This window comes from Megalops cyprinoides, chromosome 22, assembly GCF_013368585.1.
Source record: "Megalops cyprinoides isolate fMegCyp1 chromosome 22, fMegCyp1.pri, whole genome shotgun sequence".
Taxonomy (NCBI): domain Eukaryota; kingdom Metazoa; phylum Chordata; class Actinopteri; order Elopiformes; family Megalopidae; genus Megalops; species Megalops cyprinoides.
This window is the reverse complement of record NC_050604.1, coordinates 15,396,631-15,415,618: the sequence shown is the minus strand read 5'-3', so window position 1 is coordinate 15,415,618 and position 18,988 is coordinate 15,396,631. Positions and strand designations below refer to the sequence as shown.

At 46.6% G+C, this 18,988-nt stretch overlaps 1 protein-coding gene across 4 annotated transcripts in view; it reads right to left on the bottom strand.

Moving 5' to 3' along the window:
• The window catches only part of LOC118769690 (phospholipid-transporting ATPase IA), a 122,661-nt gene that overhangs the window by 58,167 nt on the left and 45,506 nt on the right, over positions 1 to 18,988 (bottom strand). For 3 of the 4 annotated variants that reach the window (XM_036516948.1, XM_036516949.1, XM_036516950.1), the window contains exons 10-14: positions 17,821 to 17,932; positions 17,010 to 17,175; positions 13,522 to 13,649; positions 12,120 to 12,197; positions 11,194 to 11,282 (exon numbers count right to left, since the gene is read on the bottom strand). In XM_036516948.1, the coding sequence (XP_036372841.1) occupies positions 11,194 to 11,282; positions 12,120 to 12,197; positions 13,522 to 13,649; positions 17,010 to 17,175; positions 17,821 to 17,932 (573 nt within the window). Of the gene's footprint in view, positions 1 to 3,882; positions 3,928 to 11,193; positions 11,283 to 12,119; positions 12,198 to 13,521; positions 13,650 to 17,009; positions 17,176 to 17,820; positions 17,933 to 18,988 lie in introns of all 4 variants that reach the window. The other variant, XM_036516951.1, reaches the window with a different exon arrangement.

Genomic DNA, 18,988 nt, shown 5'->3' with positions numbered 1-18,988 from the left:
GAAACAAAGAAGTAGCACTTATTGTAAAGACCCTTGCTTCTTGTAAAGGGTGATGCTGAGGCAAGCTGAGGGGAAGTCCCCAGAAGTCACACGAGGAGACTTTCTGAATCGATGAGAAGACAATCTAAAGCTCAAATGGAACTGCTTCAACAAGCTGTCAGCGTGAAATAAGCAGCTCCCTGGCAGGAAACGGCTGTAACAATTATAATGCACACTCCGGCCCCGTGGCAGAATCAATCCGGGAAGGGAGAGGCATGGGTGAGGCTGGCAGTTTGACTGCACGCGGGACTCATCGCTCACTGTGTTGCATGCGGACGCGGACGCCCCCCCCCCCCCCCCCCCCCCCGTCCCCCGCTGCAGGTCCTTAATGCCTCAGGTGTGATGGATGAGCGTGCATCCTGCCGATGACAGCCTCAGCGGGCCAATAGCGCTCTCTCCGTGACCCAGAACCCGGCATTCCAAAGAGGTTCTACCCGTGCGCACGCAGCCACACGCCTTCTTTTTTTACCGCTCGCATCTCGAGTTCTCGTCTGCCATTGGCATCGGGGGTGGGGGGCTCTCCTGCCGTTGACGTTACGGGTATGCCGGCCACCAGTCCGCTGGTCCGCCCGCCCGTCTGCGCCCCCGTGGCTCCAGGGGAATCTGGCCCACGCGCCTCCTGTTCCCCCTGGCTCCGGTGTCATGCATTTAAATGGAGATTACCGACGTCCCGTGGCCTGATCCAGAGAAACGCGGGGGTATTACTGCCAGAGTCGTCTCAGCGGGATGAGATTTCTGGGGCTTAAGCCGCTCCGGGGCTGTCCCGTTATCGATTACCCCCTTCCTGGAGCGACAGCTGACGCAGGGGGGAGTTTGTACCGGGCGTGTGGAGGGCAGGCAGCCGCTCACGCCGGGCTTCCCCCCTCCCACCCACACTTCCTTCTGCTTTGCCAGGCTCAGCAGTGGGGGGATAAGTCCCTGCGCACACCACTCAAACTCACACACCGTCCATGCAAGTAAACAAGAGCGCGCTCAGACTAAATTGGCACGGGCCGCTGTCTGCGCTTCGGAGCTCAACAAAAGCGACCACGATGAAAGGCACCGTGCTAAAAATCAAGCGGTGACCACATCTGGACTCACATCCCTTTAGCGAGCGGAGTGGCGTTCCCAAACCAAAGCCGGGGTCTGTCTGAGCTCCGCGCCCCACTCTCACTCTCACGCTGTGTCTTTGTATTTCATAACAGAGGCAATGCAGCAAACACTCAACATTTGGCTGACGGGGGGAAGCAAATCAGCGTGAGACCAAAGAGCAGGCGCAGCACAGCGCGCCACCGCCGCACTGACACAGCACAGAAAGAACCCGCCTCACTTTGGGCTTCACAGAGGTGATATCACGCAGGAAGCGACAACACAGGGTTATGAGGGAGCACGCTGTCACACACGTAAAAACACTAGCCAGAAGGAGGGGGAAAAATGAGTCATGAATGGGATGCTAGTGTATCCCAATTTAAACATGGCTTGAGGACCGCCTTAACACTGCGTGGCTCATATCAGTGCGAGTGTGTGAGTGTGTGTGTGTGTGTGTGTGTCTGTATGCTTGACCACAGACGGCTGATGGGGTAATGAAGTTTACAATGCTATGGTAAGAATGCTGTGTTAGTTGCGGGGGCCTTTCTCCATAGCCAGTGGGCCTTCTCAGGGCTGTCTGCACAGTGCCTGATACTCGTGGGCCTCGTCTCCAACCCCACCCCTGCATCTCACCCTGCCCTTATCAAAGGGAACTGTGTCTAACCGTCAGCTGCTGGAAACAAGCTGATAATTCTGTCAAAGTGAAGAACTTCAGCACAGCTGCACCTCCAGGGTTTGTTTATCATAGCACCACCAGAACTGGAGAGAGCAAAGAGAGAGCAAAAGGAGATCCCTGATCTTCGGATCTACATCACAGCTCAGCTTCATATCTGGCACATTGTGATAACCTAGCATTAATTTATGCAAATGCAATTGATATATAGGCTCAATATTCAATAATACTGGGTATTATCTTAAAATTCATTGCTCTCGTTATATCAGCACATTAGTCTTTCTTAAGAAATATCAGTATATCCAGATCAACATACTGCTGCAGTGTACCTCAGAACTAGTTTGAAAATGAAACCCTAAAATAGTTTTCAGCTGTACACACAAAAGCCTGCATTGTGCAGGCATAGTGTGGCGAACCTGACACTGCTCCCGGGTTTAACTGTCAAGTAAATGCACTTTTTTTATTCAGGGAAGTTTCATGTTTGAACCCAATCTTGTGAAGCTGTACACGCTAAATATAGCGGTAGGGTTTGGTTAAGGTGTATTTTCAGGGAGTTCCTGCGGGTATGCTTTAACAAAGCCGAAAAAAGAAGCTGTACAACAAGCAGGCTGCACCGCACATCACGTGAGGCTCGACTGGCCTTTGAATTTTGCTCGTTTCCTAGCTGGGGAGCTGTTCTTGTAGCGCTGGCTGTGAGATGTGCTTGGCATTGGGGGGTGACCTACAGCCTGAATATGATGCCAGTCCCACCTGCAGCTCCTGTCTCTAGTGAGAACAACAAGCGAGAATTATTGAGCATCTCATGTTGGGCTTTTGAAGAAGAAAAGGTTACCTTTTGTGTGCATTTCTACAGGACGCCATACACGTATTGCTGTTAAACCTATCTGTGCAGAGCCTGGCCTCTGCCAAGCTGGCTATGTGTGGCATGCAAACGGGGTAGGTCTGGGGCCCATTTTAATGCAAGAGTAAGCACAGAGATGATAGAATTAGGTGATTCTTGGGTGAATGCCGTTCATGAGAATCTTCAGTGGACTTTAACGATCGAGGACCGCTGTGCCTCTCAAACACTCAAGCGGTGTTGGCTTGCTCTTGATGGCGCAGAAAAGCAATAGAGAGTCAAAAAGCAAGCTGGAGATCATGATCCTCGCCTGGGCTGGCGGCATTTATTATTCATGAACGCCGTCCGGAAGGAAATGACTTTCGATATATATTTTCTCTGCTTTTTTTTTTGTTATTTTTGTGCACCGCCTCCCCCGTGACAGCCACCCTGGGACATGGGGCTGCAGGGAGAGGGCTCGGCTTTACATGGTCCAGTGCGCGCCCCTCACAAAAAGTGCTGATGTGTCCCCCCTACGGCCAGAATGCGATGCTCCTGATAGATGACCCCCACCCCCCCACCCCCATACCCACTCACATACAACCCTTCTCGCGTGAGCAGCAGGATTGCCGCTCGCTAATAAGAAGCCATCACGCGGGGCCATTCCAACCAACGAGGTGCTGTCATGCTGTGATTCAGTGCACCCGCAGTGTGCAGTAAAGTGAAAAGGCCAACGCGGCAGCACGTCTGAATGGTACATTTCTATCATAACTGCAACACTCTTCTAAGGTGCAGTCTGGTTTATCGAGGTTATGGAGAAGGTGTTTTTCTCGTTTTGTGTTCCTCTTAGAAATATTAACCTTCTGAGATATGTATACGAGGAATATATTTCACCATCCAGTCCTTAATGGCATTGATTTGTCAAAGAAGAAATAAGACCACATTTCTTAGATCAGAGGAAATTTGCGCTGCGCCAAGTGACTTGTAGAAAAATATTTCTGCACATGGCTATATATCCATGTCCCTGTGTTCTGTTCTGATGATTCCATCTCAAGCCATCTACCTCGCAACTGGGCATCATTTTGAAAGCTGTCAGTGTTGTTCTTGTAGGGTATGCAGGGGAAAACCCCTTATGTTATGGCACTTCAACATGATGTATCAACTGTGTTACACACTGCAGAAGCCATGGTGATACTGCTAAGCATCCTCAATGTGGATCACATTTCCCACAATGCAATGCGGTCAATACACAACAAAGCGGAGGCACACTACCGAGTAGTCTTACCAGTCATCCCCTGACATACCACAATCCTCAGCTTCAGGACAGTGGCTGTGGACCAAACAGGAGAGAAGGGGGAGAAAGCAAGAGTGAAGCAGAGCAAAATATATAGACACTATATATGTGTGTGTGTGTGTGTGTGTGTGTGTGTGTGTGTGTGTGTGTGTGTGTGTGCGCGTACTGCAGAATCACCCTGGAATTACAGCAGCATTATAATAGAATAAACAGCATGAACAGATTCAGACTCTACTGCTCTTGAACCTGACTGCCCTTTGCATTTAAAAACTCAAATCCATCTTGCATGCTTTAAATCAGTGTTTCTCAACTCCTGACCTGGGAAAGTCATTGTTCGCGATGGTTTTTGCTTGAGTTCATAATGTAATACTGACCTGTATTTCCCATCAAAACTATATATAAAAAATATACATTTTTTGTGAAAGAGAGGTTTTTTGAGCCAGTGACAACACGCGACCAGGTATTGTTCAATGACTACCCTGCCAGTATTATCACCCTCTAGTGGTAAAATGTTGTTACTGCCTTTCACTGTAGAGGGAGCCTCTCAGTGATTTAAACAATAAAGATTAATTGTGCTGATATTTACCGCTTGAATGAAGTCAACTCATTTTTCTAGGCTGTACATAACAACCAAACATATTTAACCAGTTAGGTTAAATTTCCTTCTATGCTTCTATTTAAAAGGGCACACATGGACGGAAATAAACTTTTCACTTGTTCTTTGCCGTGAGGGAAAATTCTCAACAACCTATTTCTTTCACAAAAGACCTACAGCGAACAACTGTAAAGTGTTGTCAATCCCAGATCAGTATTAATGTGACAGCTCAATCAAACCGCATTAATAGAGAGCGCAGCTGGCACAAAAACCCAAGGACCAGGGCTGACACACACCGCCTCGGAGGGACTGCCTCGGAGGGACCGCCTCGGAGGGACTGCCTCGGTGGATGCTGGGTACATTTAGAAAGAGCACTTGCTTTCCCGCGTTTCACCAGCTGGCTGACGCGACGGAAGGACAGGGACGGTGACTGACTGCTCGCGATGGAAGCACAGAAACACAGACGCGCAGACAGAACTCATCGCACAGAGAGAGCAGACGCCGTTTAGGGATATAACAGCACTGAAAGAACACGCAGACGCAGACGAAACTAGGATAGAACCACAAACTGAGGTTAGAGAGAACACAGCAGCATCCAGCTTTCCGTCTTGGTCCAGCTCAGGACTTACTATCTCTTTTAAAGTCCAATTAAACTGCGCTTTCACTTATGTATGTGTTGCTCCTTACTTTTACTTGAAATAAATCCACACCCAAAGAAACTGTTTTATACTGAATGTATAATTCAAGCTGATCCGATTAATTAATTCATGGTTCAGTAGCCTACTCCACAGTAACCAAATCATACACAAACCCAACCAAATTTCTCCATCTCCATGGGCTGAAAAACTTTGCTGTACGTTCTCTGGACAGGAGGCAACCTTGAAGGCATCACTTATCTTTGCAAGTAAAATCGTATGAATTAATATCATCCCTGTAAAAACGTAATTGGATTCTATTGGTCCAGAATAGCTAGCTTTGAGGGCTCATTTTGCAGCTGAGAGCATACTGATTTGTAGCGGGGAGTCTGAAAGCGAGGATGTAATAACTCATAATTCACTGGAGAGGGGATATAACTTTCAGATGTCAGCTCGAGTGAGCATTAAGATTTGACAGGGAAGGTTCTCTGGCACAAGATGGATTTGTGCATCAATTTAAATTTACATTTGTTTCGTCCATTAGAGTGCCTTTAAAAGTGCTCGGTTCCGGTGACTGAACTTCTACTTCAACAATGCAGTGACTACATACATTATAATAAACTTTTTCCTCTTTTGAATTGAAATGCATGGAATTATAAATGCATTTGGAGTGACAGGTGACACTGGCAAGGCAATGCAATAGTGGATTTTCGCATTTTTTCCCAAATGACAGAGCCCCAGAGCTTCTGGGATTAGAGATTTGATACCTGTCCTGACCCTAAAGGCTGGTTTGGTTCACTTCCAGTATTATTTCAAGTCAGTTATACATCATGAATTCGAATATTCAAATTTGGCAAACTATAAAGCGTCACGCCTGCATTCTGGAGTAGATGAATCCTTCCTCTCTGCTACATATTTCATGCAATTCATACTACTTAGCTAGAAAGCTACCTGACTGGAAAGCTAATTTTAGGGGTGGGATGATTTTTTTTTTTTTTGCTGTGGTTAGATAGTAACTGTGATTCTGGAGCTTCACAGCAATGTATTGAAAAGTTTTGAAAAGGCTATATTTTTATATAAAGGCAATATTTTTCCTCTTTAATTCATATACTAACATGTAACATATGTCATTAATAGTTGGGCAGGACTGAGCATGCATATTCTTAATGATTTTGAGGTCAGGTCACTTTAGGCATCAAAATAAAGAATGCTGAATTTGATTTGGACAAATTGCACCTTTTACTGAGAGAGGAGGTTTTTTTTTTTACGTCCTGGAGTCGGTCATTTGCTTTGAGGACAGGCTGGGCTCTACGGCTCCAGGTTAGCATGGCATGTCGTTTGCTAATAGTGACTGGGATTCAACAGCCACAGAACAAATTTGCTTTGTCCTGCTGAGGATGGGGGTTGGTAGGTCGGCCAGCGTTTCATCATCTCTCTGCTTGCAGACACTCTGTAGTGCTGGGGTGATGTCAGTGGAGAGGCGTCTATCCTCCAATGAATGCCTGTACCATGGTAATGCAGCGTGTGACTTGTACGAAAAAGAGTTGTTGGCCATGAACGAGGTTATTGGAAGGCTGTATTTGTTTTGCTTCAGTACTCCTGTAAGGTTGGTGACACAGGCCTAATATGCAATTCCAAAACCCTGCTGCATAAAGGGGGAAAAAGCATAAAAAAGAAGAATTTTCTTCTCATCACAAGCCAAATGAATTTGAAATTGAGAATTAAACCAATTACTTAAGGTAATGGCTGGTGCCCAAAACATTTGCTGATATGATAATTACCATGACTCATCACTTATCCCTAGCATTAAATTATTGCACAGGGCACAATTCAAAATGTGGACAAAAGCCACTTAGGTACATGCTGTCTGGTGAAGAAACTCAATCTCCATTCAGTGAAATGCATAAAAGGACATTATCTATCGTGGAATGCATGCCTCTGACAACTCCCCACAGTAATTCAGTCCAGGCCTCTGTCACACATCTCTAGCCCATTATCTACCATAAGAACCCCAGCTCAGAGGTACCATGGTTAATGGCCTGCTTCCTGCTTCCATGGTCTTTCTCAGGGTTCACTCAGGACACTTGAGCCTGTTCATGCCCCTGAACCTACAGAGAGAAGCTGGGCTATTGGAGGACTCATTGGGCTACACAACACCACATCTCAGTCAGTAGCGACTTAGCTAGATACACATCACATAAAAACTAAATAAGTAAAATCAAACACGAAGGTAACTCTAGTTCCGCCATATTGTCTTTTCTAAGCAAGCATCTCTATTCCATTCCTCTTTTACTTTGGTAGGATCTAGTGTGGGGTAAGGGGCCAAAGTTCTTGCTGCAGAAAGACAAGGGGAAAACACAATAGCTTCCTTGTTTTGTGATCAACTTCCTGGCAATTGTTCCAGGTCTGCTTCCTGATCCCTTTGCTACTCAGACCAGAGCACGGGTGACTGCAGTGCCAATGCTAATCTACAGCAGGAGAAGGCAATCCTGTTCCTGGAGTGACATAAAGCTGCTGAATTCCCAGAATCACTCAAATAATCCACTCTAAGCATGGTGGGGCATGTGGCCATTAGAATTCTAATTAAGAAATCAAATTATGCTTTTGGGTTTGATGATGTCTCCAGCACTTCGGTGTATGAAGGTCAGCTGGAGAAAAAGTGTCAAGGTTGATCACTGGTAAGTCTGACAAGCCTTTCTCTGACTAAAGCTGTCATTCCAAGATACCTTCATGTTCATGTACCCTACTGCTGTTCTGCATGTGCGCATCAGTACATAGACTGTGTTGAAGGTGCTCTGTTAGCTTGCCTTAGGGCACTGAACAATGCAATTTTTGGGGGTGAATGGAATACCTCCTTTTTAGTTTTAAGATGGAATCCCAGCTGTTTGCCAATTAAGAATTTAATTCTATCCAAGCACTGGGACAATACCATATGTGTGTCTGATTTGCCAAAAGCAAGGTACAAATTGTACAAATTGTACAATTACTTATTCCTGTACTGAACCGGCTACACAGACAACTAGCAAACTGGAGCCCAGTTAATATCTGCCTAGTTAGATAGCGGCAAAAGCCTGTAGATGGAGCAATGAAAGTCTCCTCAGTCAAGGGCAGGAGGTGACTATGAAAGCACAATAGTGGTACTTAGGGTGGATTATGGCAATCGCAAGAAATAGCACATTAAGCTTTGAAACCCAGAATCCAAGATAATCCCTAGCCAGGGCATAAAAATAAATGTGAGCCCTGAAAATCAGAGGGGAAAAAAATATGGAGACAAACTATTTTTGCTCTGCGTGGCACGAGCGTTAACACATCTTGGTACCCACTTGTGTCGACATCAAAATTAGCCACGGCAGAAGCGGAAACAGACAGCGTACTTGACAGGGTGGTTTAGCACCATTCCTTCTTTCATCAGAGCAGCAGCTGCCGTTTGCCTGGCGCTGGCCGTCAGTGGAAGGCCAATTCATTTAACACCACATTCCCCACTCCTCACAGTCCCTCCCATCTCTCCTCCGATTGATTATTTTAAACGAGCCATAAACAGTGGATTAACTCCGTTATCACCGTTTCCATGGGGAAATCAGGCGCTATCCTTTATCACTGGCATTGACTGCGTGCACACCTGGGGGATGCAGATGTACGGTTCGCGTCTCCCCTCCCGTGCACACCTCCCTCACAAAGACACGCCGAGGCTAAGACACACGGGCAGCCACGGAGAGCTCACACACTGCTACGGTCACTCACACTGTGCACCGAGTTACGTGAGCGGGTGAGCAGAAATAAGAATGTGCTAGCTAAATGCACCAAACTCACATGTGACAGGGGGATGAGATGGTGCTGGGGGGGTTTGCTGCAGGTTCACGCTCAACACAATGTTAATGAAGACCTGACAGGCCAGACAGGCAACAAACAGAGGGCCTGGCTCCCCATTCATCTTTTCTCTCTGTGACTGCAGCCCTGTCTCTGTCTGCCTCTCTATTTGCTCATGCCCCCCCCCCCCGTCAACCCCTCCCAGTCTGGAGATTCAACGGGCAGTGCATCTCCTTTGATTACCAGAATGATGTCGTGGCTCTTTTTTTTGTTATTTCCTTGTACAGGGACCCAACTGATATATCAACACACATTCATAACGGTCCTATTCAATAACTAATATGTATGCAAACAATGCAGTGTTGTGAAATTATATGCAGAAGTGCTGAAAAGCTTCTCATTCTCATCTGTATCCAGTTATTACAGACCTATTTGAAAATGATACAGAGTTTGCCACTCTATTTAGCATATAAAAGAGCTTTGGTCTTTTCTCAGGAGAGTAAGTGGCTTTAGCCTGGCATGGATGGTAGATTTTAGGATCACCAACCCAATGACAAGATGAGACAGGCTTAGTTAGGCCCCCCAAGGGGGAATAGGTTATTGCAATTGAAAAAAAAAACCTTTGGGCAGAAGTCATAAGTCCTGTGAAATCTGGCGTAAAAAACATTTATCTGGGCATAAACTGGCAGTAAAAATAGCTGAGTGACAAATATGTTGCTATGGTGTCGCCCTCTATTTGTGTGCTTTGACTATGAGAAGGCAGCTTACACAGGTGAAACAAACAAATATTTATAGCAGTTCAATAACTCTCTTTTCTGCAAAAGCTCATGCATGAAGCAGTATTTAGAAAAAAAAATATGGAGAAAATCAGGGATGCTTTCTGACTTTTTCTGCAGGCGCTTCATTAAGGGGAAAAAAAACACCTCAATGTCAGGAAGTCATCTATTACCATTAAATTACAGTAGGCTAATCTAATTTCCCAGAAGGCCCAATGCTGCACCCGATTCAATTTGATTATAGAGACTGAACCGGGGAACATCAGGACTGCAAAAGGAACCCATCCCGCTCCTGCCTTCTGCCATGACACACTCAGACAGGTTTGTTGGGCTGTGTTTCTCCATTACAAGTGATGTCATGCCAAGTCCAACGTGTGCTTTCATCTGGAGTGATGATTTTTATCACTTACATCTCTGCTTAATTAGTCATGCATTAGCGTGCCGTAATGTATGGCATTTCGTCTTGCCCAATTTATCGCTCAAATCATTCAGTGCCTTCTCCTGCTGTACCATATGGGTATAGGATGCATGCTGGGGACTCATGGTTAACAGGTGACTGCATGTAAGATACATGCATTCAAGTCAGGCAGTGCTGAATTGAGCCAAAGTCCTTTTAATTCTTCAGTAACGTTTATATCAGGGAGAGACATTAGTTCTCTACATCACGTCAATATTTTCTTTGCCTAGTGTTCAACATGCCATTTACAAAGTCATGATGCTGGGGTGTCTCAAAACATAGAATTAATTCGGCAAAAAAGCTACAGAACAGCGTCCTTGTAAGCAAAAGGTTGCGGGTTCAAATCTGGAGTGGGTCTCCCTGGGAGGTCTCTCATCCGTGTAGTATACTAATTTCTTTGACAAATAATTTTCACTTGCAGTCAGCGAATAAATGTTGCGTCCAGATCAGTCGTATATTAACAGCTCAATAAAACCTGATTAATTATCATTTTAGCTGTAATGAAAACTGACATAAACAATAAGACATGAGGTGGAGTAGTCCTGTGCTAAGCAACAGAACATTTTTGGCTGTTACTGCATGAATGCAATGTGCACCCCACCCACATAACAACCTCTAGCAATCGCTTTGGCAAGAGCTGGAATTCTGAATAAAACACAAACAGCTGACAAGCAAGACACACACCATTGCCAACAATTTAAAAGCCAAACACAGGTACCAGATGTTGCTTTAGTTGTTATTATGAGTGAGAAGGTACTACCAAAGAAAAAAAAAATCAACGAGAAAAATAAACTTTCTGATATGCATATTTATGGTTTGGACTCAGTATTACTCAAAGTGTAATGTGTGTACCTTTTCATTCTAATAGCTTTCTGTGATATCATTTGAATTGACACCATAATGGGAGGCTGAAAATATCCATCAAATTTGAAGACCATGCTGGATTCAGCAGGTCTGCATCAGTATACTAACACATGGGACGTGTCCAGGCTGCGCTGGGTTTATGACGGTGATAAACGCATTGTCACTCACCCGTAGGCCACGCCTGCGATGGTGCATTTCTTAAACTGCATCACGTTGCACGTCAGGGTTCCCGTTTTGTCTGAGAAGATGTACTTCACCTGAAACGGACCAAAAGAGACCACAAAGACCAATTAGCACTGAACACAAACATAAGCCTGCCAACACACAATGTTCTAGCAGCAGTTCTTTGACACTGCACCAGCTGCATTTCTGTGTACAGCATTATGAGAATACTGTGTGATCAGGGAAAGCCACTGTAAAATGGTGGATGACAGGGCTTCCCTGCCTTTCCCTGAAACCCCACTTAAAATACCAAGAGGAGTCACTTGCTCCAATCTGCCGGGCCATAACGCTTCTCTAGCTTTGAGCTGTTCTAAACATGAAAAAAAATCCAGTCACTGAAACAGATTTAGTGGTGAAAGCAAACAATCTTTTTTTTTTTTTTTTTTTCTTCTTTCCGGGGATTTTTTAAAAATCACGTGGCGACAGGGATTTTCGAGAAATATAAAAAAAAAAAAAAACAGTCAGCATGGCATTGGGTTTAATGGTGCCCGGGGGGCCCGCGGTGTCTCGTGCTGTGAGTCACATCGCGTCCTGTTCTGCGTGAAATCGGGTTTGGCGGAGGTGTCGGCTCTGCTCTGACGACGCGGGCTCACAACTCACTGGCTCTGTGACCCATGAATTGCAATCTTACCAGACAGGCAGTAGGGTGAGGAGGGAAATGGGAGGAAGACCTCAGAGCCACTCAGATATACTGACCCCCCCCATCCTCCTTTCCTGAAGCAACACTATCGGGACACAGAGACAGTGGTGCGGATATCTGATAAAGGTGCACAGCATGAGGGTTCTTGGTTTTGATCAGGGTGAAGTTGGTTGCAAAGCTAATTTTCAAAGATAACGTTCGAGCGGTCACTGACTACAGTCCATTGGCATACCTGGCCCAGTTCTTCATTGAGGTTGGAGGTTCGCGCCATAGCTGGAGTGTCGGTGGCCTCATAATGCATGTCCATGTCCTGATAACAGACACACATAAGTATTCACATGACAGTGGTGACGGCTAGCACTCTAAAACACCCACAGATGTGTCAGCACACAGCATCGGTGCAGGTATTCACAGGCACTGCACCCCTGGTGCTGGTGGACACCTTGCCTTCAGGATCTTCCACAGCTAAAGAGTCTAAATGTCAGCTGCTGAACCTGTCTGCCCTGATGTCTCTTGGCTCTCACGGTGTGCGGAGCACAGACAACGTTCCCCAACCCTGCCTGGCTCCCCCTGACAGCGGCTCTCTCTGAACGCTCGGCGCGGGACGCGCTGAACTTCGCCCGCCTTGGCCCGTCAGCCCAGACAGCTCTCCTGTTCGCGTCTGCGGCTGTCGCCCGGGTTCGACTCGCAGGGAAAGAAATCTAAATGTAAATGAGATAACATCTCGCAGCGGCGACGCTGACAGGGAGTGATGCGAGGTGTCGGAGGAGGGTGACGTTCCCCCCGTCCCGGGCTGGAGCCGAACGCCGCAGCACTGCCCACGCCCCTCTCTCTCTCTCTCTCCACGGCTCCGCCTGTCTTGTCTTCCCTCGACAGGGAGACAATGAGACGTCTATTTTTGGAGCATCCTACGGTGCATCCATCACGCTGGGCGCGGGAGAGAGAGAGAGAAGGCTGCCGCCCCTGATCTGCTCACCGCCCCCGCCCTGGCATCCGTGCCACCTACAGCATCCTGCCGTGCCCCTTCAACAAATCATCACCTCGGCTCACAGGGAACGTGTCTGTCCGGAGCCACAGGACAGAGATGCTGCCAAAAACAGCACCGCGTCGCATGCTGTATTAATACAAACCATTGTAAACATGGTGTATATCACGTATATTTCTTCATAAAGCAAACTGACCGGAGCCCACCCACAGTCCTAACCCCATTAGAGCTGGTTCCAATCTCACTAGAGTTTCATCACATCCGAGTTTAAGAGTTTGTATTTTTTTTTAACCGAGCAGAATTATTACTCTTTGTTGCTGAATAATAAAATGGCCGCTGTGGAAAGTCAGGATGAGCATACTGCATTTTGCCCTCGATTCAGGGAAAAAAGCACATTTATAACTCTGCTGCAATAATGCCCCGCCACAGGTGAAACTCCTGATGGATCTGGCTGCCAAGAGGGCTGCACTCTGGCTCTAATTCTGTTATCTTCAGATGGGCTACTTCGCTACTTTTATTTCGGCTTTAATACAGACCGCTGCTGCTGTTCTTTTCCTAGTAATTTCAAGCTGGCTCGCCACAGGCAGCAATTACTACATCTAGCACCACTCCTGAAAGAACAAACTTGCGCGTTGTCCCGTCCGCTCACCCAGTTGATGAAGTAGGCCTGGATGAACTTGATGACCTCCAGGGTGACCAGAAGGCTGATGGGAATGAGGTTGTTGAAGAGGATGATGAAGGTCAGGAAGTTGAGGCCGAAGTTTGCGGCGCCGCCATCTGTCGGAGGGGGGTTGTGTGTTAAAGACAGGAGTCACAGAGCGAGGCGCTGAGGCCTACCAAACTCTGATACCTTACCCACAATCCCCCCAACCCACTCTGTGCTCTCACATCCCCCTCACTACGGATCTGAAACTCATTCCATTGGCCGCTTCCATAAATCCACACGCCGGAGCGCCACTCTGACACGGCGGCAGCCCCTCATGCTCGCTACACGTGCGGGAATAATAATGGCTTTGGTTTCATTTCACCCTTCATTCCTGCAGGAAATAATCAAAGCAAGAAATATGACGCCAGGGCACACAGAGCCTACATGAAGTATCAGTGTAATCTGAATTAGCTTTCCCGCCTGCCACAGCTGCTAAGGTCGTTCCCCTCAGCGCGAGCGAGTGCTGTCTAAGAGCAGCTGCCAGAGGATCTCTGCAGCCACAGCTCTTTCCCACTACAAGGCTGGACACAGTACAAATAAACACACACACACATACACGTTTAAAAAAAGAAAAAGGAGAATGGAGTGATGGATCCTACGGCAGTCTGCGTGACTTACTGCACACAGAGACGGGGGGCGTTCGCTCGTGTGGTGCGAAGGAGGAGGACGACTGGAGTGCTGCATTTCTCAAGACAGGGCCCAGCTGACATGTAACATTTCTAACAGCACAGCTGCGAGATCGCGGCAGCACGTGACCGCTGCAGGGATGCCACACGCATGTTGTGAGGATGTTATGTGTCAGCTGGGAAGGCGGGGGGGGATTCAGTCTAAAGCACTATTCAGACTAAACACCAGTGAAAAACCAGGGGTTGATTGTCAGCTTGACTTGATTTTACTCGAAAGCAACTGTGCACACCGGCACGCGGTTTATATAACTGGTCGGATTCCGCTTGAAATCTCACAGCTGTGGAAGACGTTCTGTCACGCTGTAATGTGTTAGACTCACAGCCAGCCACAACACCAGGAGGTAACATCCACATCAGCCCCTGCAGACCCTGTCCTCTCCGCTTCCAAAAACCAGACAATAAAGAACACCTGCAAGAAATACAGGATAAGCCCTCCATAACGTTCATATGAGAAATATTCAGCTGTGCTCAGTTCAGGAAGTTCACATCTGGATTTCTTTCTTAATTTGTCGTTGCCATTTTGCCACATAACATACATTACTGGTTTTAGACAATGTGAAACCGTAGTCTACCGAAGCACCAGTTTTCAGCAGCACGCTGCAACATTATACAAGAGCTGCAGCTACGAGAACGCTGAAAATGCTGTAGTGTATGTTAAACAGGTGCGATGCAGGGTCAGCGATTACTTTCATGACGGTCAGCAAAAAAAAAAAAAACAAACAACGTCAACACTGTGGTCAAATGCTATTCCGTTAGAAGCTAAGCTGGAGAGGGCACAGTGTTGTAACTATGACTGCATCACTTAATAGTCATCTCCTCGCCAACTCCACCTACATAAAGGGAAGAATTTGGTTTGACCTGATCCATAAATATTAAGGGAAATGTTCTGATTCATGTTATTCGAAGTCAAGCAAATCTGTGATATTTATTTATCATGAATAAACAATGCGAAGAAAAAAGATAACTGTGTAACCACTGGGCACTTTGACTCCCTATACACTGTTCCTGTAATGAGACTGTATTCCATTTTTGTTTAGGCAAATTTCTCCACAAACCGTTCACCTCTAAAATACTGCATCCTTTGTATTAATGCATCACTTTTTAGCGCAATTACAATTACACTGGATTACATTTCATTCACGTGCTGACATATTTACTGCTAATCTCCAACTGTTAAAGCCAGTGACGAGTGCCTAGGTGGGGCAGTTTGCAGAGGAAGCAAGAGCAGGGCAGAAATGACGCATTTACAGGACAGCGATCCACGCAATTCTCCACTTGACAAAAGAGAGAAAAGTGCAGTAGACTGAAACCCCCTCCCTTTTCAGGTACGCAATCAGTCTGAAGATGAGGATCTGCTTTATGACTCCGCTTCACCCTCTCGCGTGATGTCACAATCGGCGGGGTCTGTATCCCCTGACAACCGCTGCGTCGGTGTCGAGAAGCTGCAGAGATCTGATCGGGCTCCGAGTGACAATTTGAGACAGCGCAGCGCAGGCTGTGTCTGAGGGGTTACAACGTAGGTCATAAAACAATCTGGAATCAATCTGGCACAAAGAACCACTCCACGATAGACCCGTTCCGGAGATAGAAATGGATTCGGCGAGATGTTAAAACACTTTGCAAACACGCTCTCTGCACCTGTGCTTAGGCTTTCCTTTGTTTTTCTTTAACTGAAGCTACAGTTTCAGTTTTTGCTTTAACAAATTAAAAAAAAATCCGTCAAGCACGGACGAAATTAAGACCACACTTGGCGAAGAGTGCTTTTCTGCATACTGCTTTTCTACCTTTAAAGTAAGATGTAGATTTGACGGAGATGCTTGATTTAGGGCACTAACTGTGAGTCTGTGCAGCCGTCTTGTGCACCGCAGCCTGGGCGGAATACTCAGGAGGCTGGGGAGACATTTAGTAAATGTCACGGTGCGAGCCCCGGAGGCTACGCTGCTCGTAAGCGGAGGGATAACTGCACGTCGGCCTGAGTGCATCTGAGACAGCCCTCCTCGCTAGAGTCCTGCTTCTAAGAATAACAAACGGGGGGGGGGGGGGGGACACAGCGCGGTCCATTTATGGCACAAAAGGTCCGAGCCCCCGGTTCGCAAAGAGTTTAGCATGTCGCCATATGGATGGGGGGGGGGGGGGGGGGGGGGGAGACATGTTGTCTAGATCAAGCACTAAAGAGGACATATACAGTGTGGCATCTGCAGAAGAAAAAACCTATTGCTGGTCCAGGTGTGTGTGGTCCTCGTCTGTCCTTACAAAAATGGGGCATCCGAATTTGTTTGCTTAGCAAGTCAGAGCTGCGGTAAGGAATTATTTGGTGGGGGTGGGGAGGTGGGTGGGGGGCATTCACGGATGGCCAAGGCTTTGAAATGGTTGTTACCTGGAGCTGTTAAAAGGACAACGACAAGGAAAACAAAACAAAACAGAAAAAAAAAACAAAACAGAACGTTAGAAACGAAAAACAGCACTGGTGCGGAGACAGTCAACCATTTCATTCAATCACTGTTAGGGCGTGTCATTACTGTAATGAGACGCTGGGGATGTTCTCATATTATTCCATCCCCTTTCACCATTCTCCTCTTGCTGACACAGTTTTACAAAAAAGCAACATAAAACAAGAGCCGCAAAAGAGATACATACAGTATAAGCAAATAAATGAGCCAACACCAACGGATAGCACATGTATTAAAAGCCAGGTGAGTTGGGGGGGAGGAGGGAAGGGGGGGAGGTGTCGGGTACGGTTCTTACAGTTGAGGTCCATGTACCAGGCGTCGTTTCCGTGCCGGGCCTTCCAGATCGTTTGCCCTACAGAGCAGACCAGGGAAATGGCCAGCAGGCAGCCGAACAGAACCAGGATCTGGAAGTTGGTGATGCGCTCCACGTTGGACAGTTTCAGGGGCGGGCGTGTGGAGTTCTGGGGGGAAAAGAGCGAGGAGGGCAGGTTTCAAAAGACAGAGGGAAGCGCACCACTGCTGTTATTTAACTGACCTTTATCCAACCCAGATGTTAAAAATAAAATAAAAAGAAAAAACGGAGGTGGAGGATAGCAGAAGTAAAAGGTTATTTTCCTGAGAAAATCTCGAGGGTGAGCGAGAATCCTCCTCCAATAATGGAGAAATGAAACCGAGTGGGGTGTGCTGTCTCCAAAAACCCCAAACCCTTAGAAACACACAATCAAATTTAATCCAAAACAATGAAGCATTGTTAAATTTGAACTTTGGTACAACTTTGAACAAGCCACACAAAAGATCGATTGACAAATCTAGATCATTTCTTAACAGTATGCAGACACACAAATTACGAAGCCAGCTAATACAAAGCTAGCTTAAATGGCTGGTTCCCTTGGGGGTAAAGCAAGAGAGCAGTCTGACAGGCTCTGAAAGCTGCCATTAGTTTCAGAGCGCACGATGGCCACTTTAATGGGTTTTGCTTTAATCTGAGCCTAAGGCAGAGTGATAATACAGAGTCAAAGGGTACAAACCCACATGGGGTTTGAGCTGGTGGGACAGCTAATATCTGGTGATTAGCCATCATGGTTCGGGGGGAGCGGGTAACGTACCTGCATGAGTTTCGTGTCGTGGCCGGTGTACACCACAATACCGTGGACCCACTGCGTGTTCCTCAGCTGGGCTCCCCTTAGCAGGATCTGGTCTGGGCCAAGAGGCACGGTGCTGAAACCAAAAACCACAGAGCACGCTCTTATGTCTCGCATATCCTCCGCTGCAGAGGCTTACAGGTGCACCACCTAACATGGTGCCTTGTTTTACTTAACACTGCAGAGCCACTCAAAAGACCGGCTTGATCCAACTATCTTAAAAAGCACCAAGGTTTATAAGAGAAATTTAAAGCGGATTGATTGGAAGAACAGAAGCAAGCATTTACAAATAAGTCTTGCACTGGTCATTAACTTGATGCTTGTTTAGGGCTTGTGTCCTGGGGCTTATTTCTGAATACTTGACGGGTTCTTCCAGGAAACCAAAGCTCCAATTAAATACACACGATAAAGGATTACTGCCAGATAAACCACCAGTTTTATTCAAAGGACAGCCTAGGTGCACCTTAAGCATTATCAAACTACAAATGCAGTTCTGATGTGTGCAAATGCTTCAAACATACAGTCCACATGAAATATATATTATGTACTGTATATTTGTAATGTAATTGTGTGTAACATTTGAAGTACCCTTCATTGTGAAATGCATGTGAATTTGAACCAATAAAAAGAATAAGTTGAACCAATACAGAGCAAGCTACATTTATAATGTCTGAAGGCAGCTATAACAACGTTGGACATTGCATCTTAACTTGTGTACTTGGTATTTAATGTTATTCATATTACACACTTGTCCCCTACTAGTTCTCACTCAAAAATATATAAACTTTGCTCACCTCAACTACCGATATCACTGAACAGGCTTGGTACTGATTGTGACAATAAAGTGAAGGCTAATACGCCATCCCCCTTTGCAGGGAGCTGTCTGAGCGGCTAAGCCCACAACAAGGGCTGACGTGGGAGGATGTAAAGACACGGCTCAGGAACGACAGGCGACAGGTAAGAGGGAGACGGCGATGGGTCTGAACGGGCTGTAATGCCTCCAGACTCCCACAGCGCCCTCAATGAGATTAACCTGGAGCGATGCCAGAGGCAAAACTAATCTCTTCCCAGGAACCCTCATTTCTGACAGGGCACAGAGTTCTACTGGGATTGCCCCGGCTACTTCCACTGA